At 44.3% G+C, this 13648-nt stretch overlaps 3 protein-coding genes across 3 annotated transcripts; all 3 read right to left on the bottom strand.

Annotated features, from left to right (window-relative positions):
* Nucleotides 1-4965: 4965 nt before the first annotated feature.
* Nucleotides 4966-5844, bottom strand: LOC124171240 (mucin-2-like). The gene has a single exon (XM_046550382.1). It carries the CDS (start codon nt 5842-5844, stop codon nt 4966-4968), a length of 879 nt encoding a protein of 292 aa, XP_046406338.1.
* A 1954-nt stretch (nt 5845-7798) lies between these two features.
* LOC124171239 (piggyBac transposable element-derived protein 4-like) lies at nt 7799-10176 on the bottom strand. Its single transcript, XM_046550381.1, has 3 exons — nt 8265-10176; nt 7927-8170; nt 7799-7806 (listed from the first exon to the last, which is right to left on the bottom strand). Exons 1-3 carry the CDS (start codon nt 9324-9326, stop codon nt 7799-7801), a joined length of 1314 nt encoding a protein of 437 aa, XP_046406337.1. The 5' UTR covers nt 9327-10176.
* Nucleotides 10177-10457: 281 nt separating this feature from the next.
* Nucleotides 10458-11492, bottom strand: LOC124171238. The gene has a single exon (XM_046550380.1). It carries the CDS (start codon nt 11490-11492, stop codon nt 10458-10460), a length of 1035 nt encoding a protein of 344 aa, XP_046406336.1.
* Between the last annotated feature and the right edge of the window lie 2156 nt (nt 11493-13648).

Below are 13648 nucleotides of genomic sequence, written 5' to 3'. Positions count from 1 at the left end.
ATACTTCATGACTTCTCTAAAAGTTAGCAACATCGATTCGTTTAACGCCGACGAGGCGCCAAATAAGAGACAAGTCGTCTAATTATGCATCCTTTATTACCTTCTACAATCTTCCGATTTATATTGACAAAGATGAACGCCCTCCTAGCAGCACAAGCGGGATGAATTTTGCTGTATTCGAGGCGTTGGAGGGGGAGAAGCGAGCGGGGAGGGGACGGGATCGGCCTGCCGTTCCTGTATCCGCGACGCTGCGTGGGCGTTGGAATATTTTCTTCGCGGACACGGACTCAAATTAGACATTTTGTGGCTAAGCGGTGGCATATACGTCAAAATGCACGAAATTTTTGTCCTGATAGAGCAGTAACTCGGCAAAATCTGTAGGGAATGGCCATAAAATATTACATTTTTAGAAATGTGACTTTCCCCCCCTAATTTTCATTTGAGCGAGGGTCAGGGGTTCACCTAGAGGTCTCAAATTATTCAGGCCTTATTTTTGATCGGTCCCACAACTTTTTCATTGGGCCAGATTGATTTGAAAAAAAATTGATGTTAAATTCTGGCGTAGGTTTCCGCGGCGTTGCTCATGGTCAGTGCTGATTTTCGGGTTCCTCAGGCGCGTTGGTTGTTTTTGGATGACAACAGTTTCGGGAGCCATCCTGCTCCCGTCTTCAGGTCGAAGGTGAGAAGTTCTCTCATTCATTAAATAACGCGCCGAAGGCGCTGTCTCGCTGTCCCGGTGAATTCCTTCACCCTAACCAGCCAGATTACAGGAGATTTCAATTTTTTTTGCCCAATTGTCTATGTTGTGGGGGTAGTGTTTTGTTTGTGTGAAAAGAAGCTTATGACTAATATGGAATTTGACATTTACATATTGAAATTAAATGAATACATTGATACATAATTAAACTTTTAATTAACAGGTTTTCTTTACCTTGGTAATTGGGGGTATTTACCTTTAAATTTGGATGATGAGTGTGGAGTTACTTTACTCTCTTTTTATAATGGGTTTGTTATTTTTTTTATATTTTTATTTTTTATATATATTTTTTTTAGTTCTTTTTCTTTTGGTTTATTTTTTTTTGCTTTTATTTTCTCTTTTTTTTATTGGTTATTCATTTCTTTGAATTAACTGTATATTTTTGTTTTCTTTTATGATTTTTTTTATTTTTTTGCATTCTTTTCTTCTCAATTTCATCATCGTCTTTTTTTTATACGCATAACATTATAAATACCTTTTTTTATTATGCATTGCATTGAATGACTATTCTACAAGAAAGAAAGACATAGGAAAGACTCATAGACGAGTAATTAATTGAGGCAGTTTGTATGTAGTAGGGATTGTTGGGTCATAATCCCAGATGTTTGTGAGTAGTGTATTTTGGGTTGCCCCGAGTCTGGACTTAAAGTTATTGGCTAGTTTAAGGACGTACGTGTTGATTGTGGGAAGTTTGTGTCTGGATCGGATTTCTGATGTTCTGACTAGGCGGGATTGGTGAAGGAGAAGGCGGAGGGTTTTGTTCTGGAAGATTTCCAGCTTTTTTCGAATGCTTTTTGATAGTGCAAATATCTCACAGCCGTACAGGAGGACGGGTCGGATGATTGAGGTGTATAGTCGTACTCTGTGATTGTGGGTGAGAGGTGAGGATTTTGAGCATAGTGAGGCAACTGCCTGCCGAGCAGTTAATGCCTTTCCAGTATAGTATTTTAAATGGGCGTTGTAGGAGAGTTTTCCGTCTGGCAAGACATCTAGGAATTTGTGGGTGGGGGCTCTTGGTATTCGGTTCTTGTTTATGAATGGCGATGTCTGTGGTGCGAATTTGCGTCTTTGTGAGAAGTGTATATGTGTGCTTTTAGCAGCGTTTATTTGTATTTTCCAAGTGTGTGTCCATTTATTTATGAGTTTCAGGTGGGTGCTAAGTTTATTTATGTTTGTGTCTCCGCGCCGAGACGTCGCTGCTATAGCGGTGTCATCGGCGTACATGTGTAGTGATGTGTTTGGTGTGTGTGGCATGTCGTTAACGAAGAGTGTGAATAAAAGTTGACTGAGAATGGATCCTTGGGGAACGCCAGCTTCCATAGGGCGTAGAGAGGAATGGGTCTTAGCTTCGGCGACTAGGAACTGTATTTGTAATAGATATTCTTTTAAGAATAATATGTCGGGGAGTGGAAAGTTGAGTTGATGAAGTTTGAATAAAAGGCCTCTGTGCCAGACCTTGTCAAAGGCGCGCGCAACGTCTAAGAATACCGCGTCTGTTGAAAGGCGGCGGTTGAAGCTATGGCTGATCTTTTCAACGAGCCGAAGGATTTGGTGTATGGCGGAGGTTCTTCTGCGAAAGCAATGTTGTTCAGGCCTAATAATTTTGTTTTTTGTGCAGAAGGATTCTAGGCGGTGAAGGACAAGGATTTCGAATATTTTGGACAGATTAGAGAGGAGGGAGATTGGTCGGGAGTTACCTGGGACTTTGGGGTCTTTTCCGGGTTTGGGAAGAAGGATAACTTTGGCTTTTTTCCAGGGAGATGGGAAGTATGGGAGTGTGAAGCAAAGATTGAATAGATTGGATAGAAGAATAGGAAACTTTGGGCATCGGCCGGCATATCGGAGTTGAGTATTGCTGATGTTATCAAGGCCAGGAGCTTTTTTAACAGAAAGAGAGTTTAGTATGGCAAGGACTGCGGAAGGAGTGGAAAGAGTGACGTTGGCAATGGAGTGGGAGGGGAGGTTGTCTACATATTTGTTGACCGCCTCTTCAACTGGAGAGAGGGATTTATCAAGGGACATTGTTTTTTGAAGATGGTCAGCCTGAATTTCTACTTTTTTAGAGGATCGAAGATTAGGGTTGAATTTAGAGAGATAGGGTGAAAGAAATTTTTATCAGTCTTTTTAAGAGATCTTACTGTCTTCTATATGGATTTTGCGTCAAAGGGTGCTGGGTTGTCAAAGGTTAATTTTTTTATATGGTTTTCCCAGTTTCGGTGGTTGATATTGGTGATTTCCTTTTTGATTTCATTTGAGAGGCGGTTGTAAGTGGTTTTATATTGGGGTGCTCGTTGTCTTTGCCATAGCCTTCGGGCAATGTTGCGGCGCTTTATCATATCGACAAGGAATTGGGGGAATTTGGTGTGGTCCTTATTTCGGGCAGTGAAGGAACGGGAGGCCAATTCTTTGGCAGAGGCTAAGGCGGAGGTGAGTTTATCCACCTGGTTTTCTATTGTTTCGGGAGTAGAGTCTGTGATGGGATCGATTTTGGAGAGGGACTCGTTAAGGTGAACAGTGAATTTATCCCAGTCTGTGACGTTCATGATTGAGGGGGAAGGTGGCTGGTTGTGTAGGGGAAGGGAAAATTTTAAAGGGAGGTGATCTGAAGTGAAGGAATAGATTACTGATGGAGTGAAGGAAATTGGTAGGTTATGGGCAAGGCCGAAATCGATGACGTCACAGGATTTAGGGGAATAGTGAGTAGGTGAGAGTGGAGCCAGGACTTGGAAGTCTTTATTTTTGATATAGGAATGTAGGGTGTTTCCATGTTTGTTTGTCCTATTGCTATTCCATATTGGGTGTTTACAGTTCCAATCGCCGAAGTAAACGCCGCTTGGAGTGTAGAAGAGGCGTTCCAGATCGTCCGCTGTGAATTTTTGGTTGGGTTTACGGTAGACTGTAAAAAGGTTGAGTGGACCGGCTTTGGTGTTTAACGAGATACCCAGAGCTTCAAATTTGGTGGGGTCTGGGGAGTTTAAGAGGGAGTGAGGGAGGGATTTCCGGATAAGGATTGCTACTCCTCCGCCACGTGTTAGGCGGTCCAGTCCGTAAGTATTGTAATGTGGAGAGTACAGAGTTTTGTCTGGTGTAAGATGTGTTTCTTGTAATAGTATAATGTCGATGTTGTTATCGAGGGCATACTGGAGGAGTTCGTGTTTTTTAGCCAGTATGCCGTTGCAGTTCCAAGATATGACGTTTAGTGAGTTATTGTTGTTGGGGTGTGTGTTCATTGTTGGGCTTAGAGGAGTAGCATTTGATTTAGTAGGAATATTTTTCTTTCCACTGTTGAGTGGAAAGAGAAAAGGTGGGAGCTTATGTCCTTGAACCAGGTGAGTAGTTCACTGACTTCGTTTTGGGGAGCAGCTGAAGGGTATAATGAAGGGAATCCAGGGTTCGTGACAGAGGCGAAAGAGCGGGTAAGCGGGGGAGGCTGGGGAGCAGATTGCTGGTTGGTGCTTGCTAGGCGGCGGGCTGCCATGGCGGCTTTCGCCGCTTTATGTTTCTCGCACCCGCGGTAGCTGGCCGTGTGTTCCTCTGCGCATAGCGCGCATTTGGCTGGAAGTTCTGGGTCTTTCTCACAATCTGTTGATGCGTGGTCACCAGCACATTTGACACACTTAGGGGGGAGACTGCAGTGGTTTTTGGTGTGCCCTATGGCTTGGCACCGGTGGCATTGTACTGGTATGGCAGGTTTCTTAAATATGTCTAATTTAATTCCTACTCCGGCAATGTGCTTTGTTGCCATGAATTTGGCGGCATCAATGGTGTTTTCTGTGATAACATGTATGGTTTGAGTAGGGTATTTAGGAACTGAGAGCGTTCCTTGATCACGTTGTCTTTGAGATGGTCTGGTTGAGTGGATACGATGGCAAGAGAGAACGGGGAATCCTAGTTGCTGTAGGTTAGCAAGGATTTGTTCCTCTGGAACCGAGACAAAGATTCCGCGTAGTGCGAATTCTCTTCTCCTATTTTCAGGGAGGCAGTATGTATTGTAGGGTATGTTGAGATGTTTGAGTGTGTTTTGTGTGGCAAGAAAGTCTGCGGTTGTTGAACATTTGATTATTGCTGTGTTTTTGGATGTTGCGTGGGAAACTGGTAGGAATTCGCAGTTTTTTATTAGTTGGGAGTGTAGAGTTGGCCATTTGGAGGTGTCGGCCAAGTGAATTGGAGGGATGTTGGATCGTTTTTTGGAAGTGTCGTGTGTTCAGCTAGCTAGCTTCAGCATTGTTATTAGTAATGGTTAGTGAAGGGCTGGTTGAGAGGAGATCGGCTTGTGCGATAATTGCGTGCGTTTCAGTGATATTGCTGCTATGAGGGATGGGAATGGTACTTGTTAGGGCTATAGGGGGATGAGGTTGGCCTAGGGAGGCGGGAGTAGGGTTGTCAGAAGTTACCAGTGCTTTGGGAACGGGTTTTTGAGATTGCGAGATTTTGGCCTTCTTAAGGGCCACTTCGGTTTCCGCTTGACTTAGGACAGCGGGAGTCAGGTTTTCGTTATTGTGGGTGAGTGGAGATTTCATTTCTGTAATAATCTCAGAATTGGTCCTCTTAAGGGCCGGGGCTAGGTTGCCTTGAGGAGGCGCCTTGGAGGGGTTTGTTAATCTTTGAGGTTTGGGTTCAGGGGTGTTTAATGGATTTTCATTAACCTTAGACTTTTTCTGAGATGCCTTACTGATGGCACCTTTGTTTTTGGCGTTATTGTCGTTGTCAGGAGCTAGAAGGGCGTATTTACTTTGTTGAGAAAAAATTGGGGTGACTATGACATTTTTTCCTCTGCTACGCGAGGTGGGGTTTTGGGATTTGTTGTCCAGACTTTTACATGGGGGGGTTTGCGACTTTTGCCTCTGGCTGGCAGGGTTGGCAGGAGGAGTTAAGGTGGTTGGCGGTGGTGGAGCAGCTGGAACGGGGTTGGTTGTTGCGACGGGATTCAGCTTTGCTGTTGTCACGGTGACATTTAAGGTCCCTGCAAGGACCTCGAGGGCGTCCGGTGGTAGCCTGGCAATCAGGTCAGTGATCGCCCGCAGCAGTGCCGCGGGGTCATCACCGGCCGTTGTCTCGGTGCTCGGTTGGGCCGCCATGGACTCCATGGCGGCCTGTTGTCTCGTTGGGGAGGACAGGGGGGGCTGTAGGGGCCTAACTCCCTAGCGAGGGGACCCGGCCGGGTCCCCCAGGCGTGCAATGATTTAGACTCTAGTGCCTGGGGTAGCGGCCGGGACAACCTGGGGAGTCGATATTGTGAAAAGGCACCACCCGGAGGTGATAACCACGGTGACCGGGTTCGATGGGTAGGTACGAGCCCAGTCAGCCGCGGCCCCCCGGGTGCCCTTTTAGCGACGGGAGTGGCGAAGAATGCGCTGCCGAAGCAGTGCTTGAAGGCGGCCAATGGTGATGCAGTGGAAGCGGTTTAATATGGACTTTACGGTAGAAAAGGCCCTTAAGAGGGCCAATGTGGCGAGAGATTCGGCTGCTGCGCTGGACCAAGTCCTCAGCTGGCTGAACCCTTGAGGGCGCTCGGCTTCTCTGGTCCTCCGGAAGCTGTCCAGATGACTTCCAGAAGATTTTTGGGCTGACCGTTGTAGACCACGTGGGTTGAGCTGTTCGTTGGTGAGAAGTTCTCAATTTCAATTTCAATTTCAAAAAAGGTTTATTTCCATACTGCAAGTTTTACATGGATATTTACATAGTGAGGTAGAGTATTATAATATATACAGTAGGTCCCCGTTATAGGAAAATTTCCTCTTCAGGGCATGTCACAATTGTTATTATTTATACATTGTTTGTGAGCATGTAGCAGATATGGCAAAAAATCAGAAAATCTGGAACTCTTTTCTTCCGGGATGGCTATTGGTCCGACATTTGTCCGAGACGTGAGGGAAACCGGCAAAACCCCACGTAGACCGCCGTGTAATATTGGTGTTGTTGCTGGTGATGTTGATGTTCTCGCGGTGATGTTGGTCGTCGTTATCCTGGTATCCTTGGTTTGCTGGTGCGTCCGGTATTGGAGTAAAGGCTGTAGTGATGGCTGTAGTGCTGCAATGTTAGAGTGTGAATTAATATACAATATATTACATCCTTAATATTAGCACAAGTTTTATACTATTTACAACCAACAATATTGTCACTAGGATATTAAATATTTATTTACATATTTATATACATAATAATTTATTTTACAGAGCAGAAGTTGCATTAAGTCATATGAGATTGTCCTCGTCATTTTATTTAGTATTTACATTTGATATATACATTCGCCTATCGTCAAGATACGAAAAAATTTCGGCGAGATAATTACATTTGACGGATGGACTTGTGTTTCTAGAAGAAGACATTGAAGAGAGACAAGCTTCAGTATGCCCTACGGGCAGAAAGGAAGGATACAGTCAGAGTTTAATTATAGATATTGATGAAGTTAATTAATTATTAATGCAGATGAAGGTAAAAGCATGCAATGTAGCAGTCGGAAAAGCCTGAGTGACAAATTTCAGCATGTGAAAGGCAATAGTAGGGAGATTCTTGAAAAATCGTAACATGCAATTAAACATTTCGCGTCCGCGCCTGACGCGCTTTTCTCTGCAGTAGTGGCGCATAGCTGATGTGGGTTAGCTCAGTGGTGAGGTACTTGCGCTCACTTTTTCGTAGCTAGCTCGGCTAAATTAAAACTTAGAATAATGATTTATGTATCACAATAATCCTTTGACTCAGGGCTTTTGCACTGATATAATAATCGTTGTATGTTATTAGTAAAAAAATACTTTTTTTCGGGTCAAAGAAAAATATTTTTTAGCTTTTTAGTTTTTTTGTTTGTTTTTTTGTGATTCATGCGCATTTTTGTCTATACAAAGTTTACGGAAATAAATATCGTATCTACAGTTTTATTGGGCTATGTATTACCTTTCAAATGGTATGCTCGATTTTGTTCTGTAGCGAGGGGTTTAGATTTTAGAGCAATAAAACCAAAACAATGCATAATGAGACTTTTAATGACAATGGCACATTTGGAAACAATTTGGCACACCTACTTTTGCATGTGTGTCCATTGATCTAAGGGACTAAAAACGTACAAATGGCCTTTTATATTAAATAAAAGACTACACGGAACATATTTTTTTTGAAACCTTGGTTTTATATATTTTTACGGTATTTTGATAGTGTGTGATATACATTATAACAATCTCCAGGACAGAGCGCTGGATTTGACGTGCACGTCGCGCAGAAGATGCCCGACTGCTTCCTGCCTCCTGGCTTATTTCTATCGCTGCAAACAGCGCGTTTTCCTTTTCCTAGCTTATGGAAAAGCCCATCCATTCTGTTAATGTCCCCTTCTGAGGACCTGGGGCGTTTCTTAGTGACCGGAGTCCGCCAATCACCGATCAGCTGCTTCATCAGCTGTTCTCGAAATTTGAGGTGCGATATCTGCACAGAAATAAATATTTATTTATTAGTAAAATTTGCTTTATAGCTTACACATGAAATAACTATTTCAATAATTTGAAAAAATATCTTTTACCGGGGTCGCCATTTTTTTCTCCTGGACGAGATTGAAGAGTAGGTATGCATTTAAAATACTGACTTCCAGGATCCAGAAGAATACCTTATGCCACCATTTCTTTGACTTGCGCGAAAAATTATACGAAGCGCAGTAATGATCAGCGCGATCGACTCCCCCCATTTTTGCCGTGTAGTTTAGCACAGCAACCGGCTTAGTGACTTCTTCGGTCGTGCCATCTGCTTTATAGCGCATCGATTGCGCTGTAGCGGCGCCGTGATACGTGCTGAGAAGTAGAACCACCCGTTTGTCTTTCCAGGCAATGACAATGGTGTTTTTTTTCTTGAAAGCCAGGATTTCACCCTTCTTGAGTTTCTTGGTTTGCTTTCCTTTCACCTGATAGAATAGGATTCTTTTCATTATATATGTCCAATAAAAATTGACAATAATTTGCAAAAGTAAGCTTACCTCAGGAGGAAGATTCTGTCGGTTAGCCATCACAGTTCCCGTAGTGTGCGTTGATATTAGCAGCAATTCGCTAGCGAGGTTCGGACTTGTGTAAAAGCGATCAGTGAAGACGTGGCGCCCCTTCGCCCCGCAATCAGACTGAAGTTTTTGCATCAAATGTAGAATAATCCGGGAGGTGAAAGGCAATTCTGGTCGAACCAGGCTATCAGTTGTCGGTTTGCCAAAGTACGGCACGAACCCCACGATGTATCCCGTTGCAGAATCTGCGACAGTATAGACGCGGATCCCCCACTTTGTTGGCTTCTGAGGGTTATACATCTTGAATATAATCCTTCCCTTGAAGCCGATAGTAGATTCGTCTATGGAAATGTCCTCTTTGGGTGAGAACATTTCCCGAAATTTCCGGGCAACATGATCCACTATATTCTGGACCTTATGTCCTCTCGTTTTCAAAGAACGGTCACGGGGAGGAAGGGGTGGTGCCAAGTGAAAAGAGCGATAAATCTGATAAAACCTGCGTCGGGTAAACATGGCCGTGAAAAAGTCCTGTTTGTACAGACCCTCCTGGTTGAAGTAGTGATCGATGGTAGGTTTTTCGTTTAGGGACATGTTCATAATGACCGCAAAAAATACTTTCAGCTCTTGGATTGTTACGTCAATCCACCCGCACCACTGCGAATGTCTACCGATTGGAGCTGCCTTTTGAATTATTTCGTTGGCATAGCGATTTGTGTCTTCCACTATTGTAACTAATAAACTGTTATAAAAAAAAGGTCAAAAAAGTCCTTCGCCTCTTTACATGCTCCAACACGCGCAGTAAACCCAACACGTTGAGGTTGAAAGGGAATTTTGCCCGGTTCCTCATTTGTATTGAGGATGCCCCTCCACGTACCGGCCGCAATTGGTTGTGGGTTGTCTTCATCCTCTTGATCACTTTCATCCACTTCATCATCTTCGATCTGTTCAGAATCCCTATCCTACGATTCGTCATCATCTAATTCCAATTCACTTTCGGAATCCCCTTCCAGAACGAAACTACCGTCGTTTACAAGTCTTTCAATCTCCCTCGGAGAGAGCGCCATCGTCAAAAATAACAAGAATAACCACGCAAATCAACACACTTAGGTAATAAAGTCACTAGAAGCACAAAGAGGCACAGTATAGGCAAGCGCGTACGTTCCTCCTTCCAAAAAGCTCGGTGGGCAACTGACTTCTAAGTATGCTCCTCACTCTTTCCCCACCTCTCCCAGTGCCCGGGAAAGTCGCGACAGCCACGTGTTAAGCCACTAACATGTAGATCATATTTTTCTCAACAAAGTAGTGTTTGCCGCAGGTTACTAGCTCCACGGATGACCGAGTAACTAACAATCAAAAAGACGCTTGTCGCTGGGCAACACAGATCGCCTGCGGTCTATAAGCGGAAGGCGCGCATGGCAACATATGTTGCCTGCGGCCGCGAAAGGGTTAAATTAAATGTCCAAATCTTAAGTAACTGATATTATTATTAATTTAATGTTCAAGTTTGATATTGGTGTGAATCTTCATTCTTCAATTAGAAATGGTTTAATTTAGTGAATCTAAGTTGAGATTAGCTGCTAAAGTTGCACTGGTATTAATTTAATTTTTAAATTTAATTTAGAGTGAAATATCGTTTTTAGGTTGAAATCAGTTAAGATTGACTTTGCTAAGGATTGAGAATTTACTTGCATGGAATTAGGAAATTTAACTTTAAATGCAGTTATCTTGTCATTGCCTGAGGGGCCAATTGAAAGAGAGAGTTATTTCGAAGGAATTAGAAAATAAAGTTTTTAAGCTCATCCGTCTGTCCTTATTGTTTTTGTGTATTTCCAAGGCTTCCCTGATCAGCCTTGGATAGTAGCGATTGTCCTTGGCCACCATCTTTGTTCCTTCGAAGTCTATACTGTGACCTGCCCCACTCCACGCGTGTTCTGCAATGGCCGACAGGTGGAGCTGCTTCTGTTTTGTGGCTCTTGCATGTTCTTTTATCCTGGTCGCCATTCCTCTGCATGTCTCTCCTATGTAAGCTTTCCCGCACGAACACGGCACTTTGTAGACGCCTTCACATAAGTCTTGTGGAATGTTATCTTTCGGTCCAGGTATTAGGTTGTGGATCTTGGTCACGCAATTGTACCTTGTGACCACGTCGTGTTTTCTCAGGATCCTTGATTCCGATACTCCCGCAGTGTAAGGGATAGTCAGTCGTGCGTTGAACTTGGTCAATTCCTCCTCCTGGCGTTGCTCGGATGGTCGTGAGTGCGCCCTTGTCACCTTATCGGCCCTTTTAAGGACCATTCTCATGTTGAAGCCATTCTTTTGTAGAACAGAGGCCAGTTGTTTCTTCTCTGCATTTAATGATTCAGCGTCCGCGATGGTGAAGGCTCGGTGGAATAGAGAAGAAACCACGGAGGCTTTTTGCGCCGGATGGTGGTGTGATGTCGCCATGAGGTATCTGTCAGTGTGCGTAGGTTTCCTGTACACTGCGTGCCCAAGCCTGCCATCGCCTTTCCTCTTGACCAAAACATCCAGGAAGGCCAGCTTGCCATCTTCTTCCTTCTCCGTGGTAAACTGGATTCTTGGGTGTTGCTGATTGAGATGACAAAGGGATTTGTCAAGTTCTTCCGCGCCATGTGGCCATACGACGAAGGTATCATCTACATACCGCAGCCACAACTTGGGTTTCTTCTGATATGTCTCGATAGCTTTCGCCTCAAAGTCCTCCATGAAGAGATTGGCCATCACAGGGGACAGGGGCGATCCCATCGCTGCTCCGTCTGTTTGCTCATAGAAACTGCCATTCCACAGAAAGAAGTTGTTTTTCAGGCAATGCTCCACAAGCTTGGGGAAGTCCTTCGGGATGCCAGAGCTGGTCTACTTCTTCACTATGTCCAGGGAATCTGCAATGGGCATGTTGGTGAAGACGATACCAAATCGAAGCTGACGATGATGTCTTCTTTTTCGATAGTGAGGTCTCTTATGATTTTCACGAAGTGTGCTGAGTTCTTACGTAGGAAGAGGTGTTGCCCACGTATTCTTGTAGAGTATTAGCAACGCATTGGGCGGGGCGATAGGTTGGAGCGTCGATTTGGCTTACAATAGGTCTCAAAGGTACACCCTCCTTGTGTATCTTCGGTAAGCCACATAGCCTAGGTGGTTTAGGCGCCGACACTATTAGCCGTCTCTGTTCTTCAACCGGTATATAGGACCTTTTGGTGATGGCTCTCGTCTCCCGGTCCGCTTTCGCCATGGGGTTCTTTTCCAATTTGTGGTAGACATTGTCTGACAGAAGTTCTTCCATCTTCTTGTTGTAGTCCTCCTTCTTCATCAATACAGTCGCGTTCCCCATATCCGCAGGTAATACCACTATGCTTCCATCCTCTCGGAGGGCTTTGAGAGCAGCTCTTTCCTTGGGTGTGATGTTCGACTTTGGTGGCTTAGCACTGCGTAAAACGCGAGCCCTGCGTAAAACGATGATGATACTCTGTATCGAAACCGGTCGCAATATATTTTATTTTGTGAAACAGCTAAGTGTTTTCTTAACCTTTGTGCATCATGAAGGAGTTTCACCATGTTACGCCAACCACCATCGCATTTCTCCCTAACTTCGTCCGCCACAGTTTTTGTAAGTTTCCGGATGCCAGACTCCACCTCAGTGATGGTTGTCTCCCTCGGTATGTCCCGTGGCGTTATGGCGAAGTTTAGCCCCTTGACAAGCACTTCCGTGGTGGACTCGTCGAGTGTCATGTCCGTTAGGTTGACAATAGCGCGGTCCTTATTAGGGCCGTTGTCAGGTACCGGGTATTGCCGGGACTGAAGTTTCTCGTGCTTCTTGATCTGGTTTTCCCGGCGTGTCGTTTCCACGGCCCGTGATGATTCAAATGATAACTTGTCTATGGTGTCCCAGTCGGTGGCCGTGAGTGTTGCTGCTAGTTCGAGGTGAATATGGTAAAGTTCCTCCGATAAACGGTGAAGGTCCAACCTCTTGTGAGGGATTTGTTCCCTTTAATTCCCTTACGTTACGAGGAGGGGACGCGAGCGGCCTGCCTCTCTACAATCCAACGCGCTGCGTGGACGTTGGAATGTTTTCTTCGCGGACGCGCACTCAAATTTGGCATTTTGTGGCTAAACGGTGGCAGATGCGTCAAAATGCACGACATTTTTGCCCCGATAACCAGTAAGTTGGTCAAAATCTGCAGGAAATGATCATAAAGTAATAATTTTTTCGATTTTTGACCCTCCCTATTAATAGCATTTGAGCGAAGGTCAGGGGTTCACCTAGACGTCTCAACATTTTCAGACCTAATTTTTGATCAGTCCTACAACTATTTTTCATTAGGCAAAATGAATTTGAAAAAATCGATTTTAACCGATCCGCCCTATTGTCTACTCTATGGGCTCGGCGGAGGTGCTGCTTGTCGTTTCGATGGGTCGTTTGGCACTGCATGAGCGAAATGAGACGCAGCTATTTAACTTTGATTTCAAATAATCTGGGACGTTCTAGTAGGGATCTTGATGAGAAGGGACTCCTCACCATCTCAGATGCACGGACCCCTGAGGACCCATTACCCTACTCCTCAGCACGTGCAGTGCGATCTCGCCAATGGGCGTATCCAGCACGAGGGGGCAGCTCCCCCCCTGAAAGCGAAAGTAAATTTAATTCAAAACGAAAGTTTTGAACATATTGTCTTAACATCCAAGAAAAGCGATATTAGTACAAAGCTTGTAATTAAAATATAAATATTTTCTCCAAGCAAATAATTTTAAAAACTAATAAAGCGCTGGTAAAATTTCCTTGAAATTTTGGTTTTCATAACCTTTTGTGTGTTGCAACTTGAACGACCACGGATTGCCCCCCTTTAGTTGTGATTCTTGTCTCGCCGTACTACCCTCTCACACCCTTTTCTTCTAAACTAAATGCT

Source organism: Ischnura elegans, chromosome X (genome assembly GCF_921293095.1).
Source record: "Ischnura elegans chromosome X, ioIscEleg1.1, whole genome shotgun sequence".
In the NCBI taxonomy this organism is placed as follows: domain Eukaryota; kingdom Metazoa; phylum Arthropoda; class Insecta; order Odonata; family Coenagrionidae; genus Ischnura; species Ischnura elegans.
This window is presented reverse-complemented; position numbering and strand designations above follow the sequence as displayed.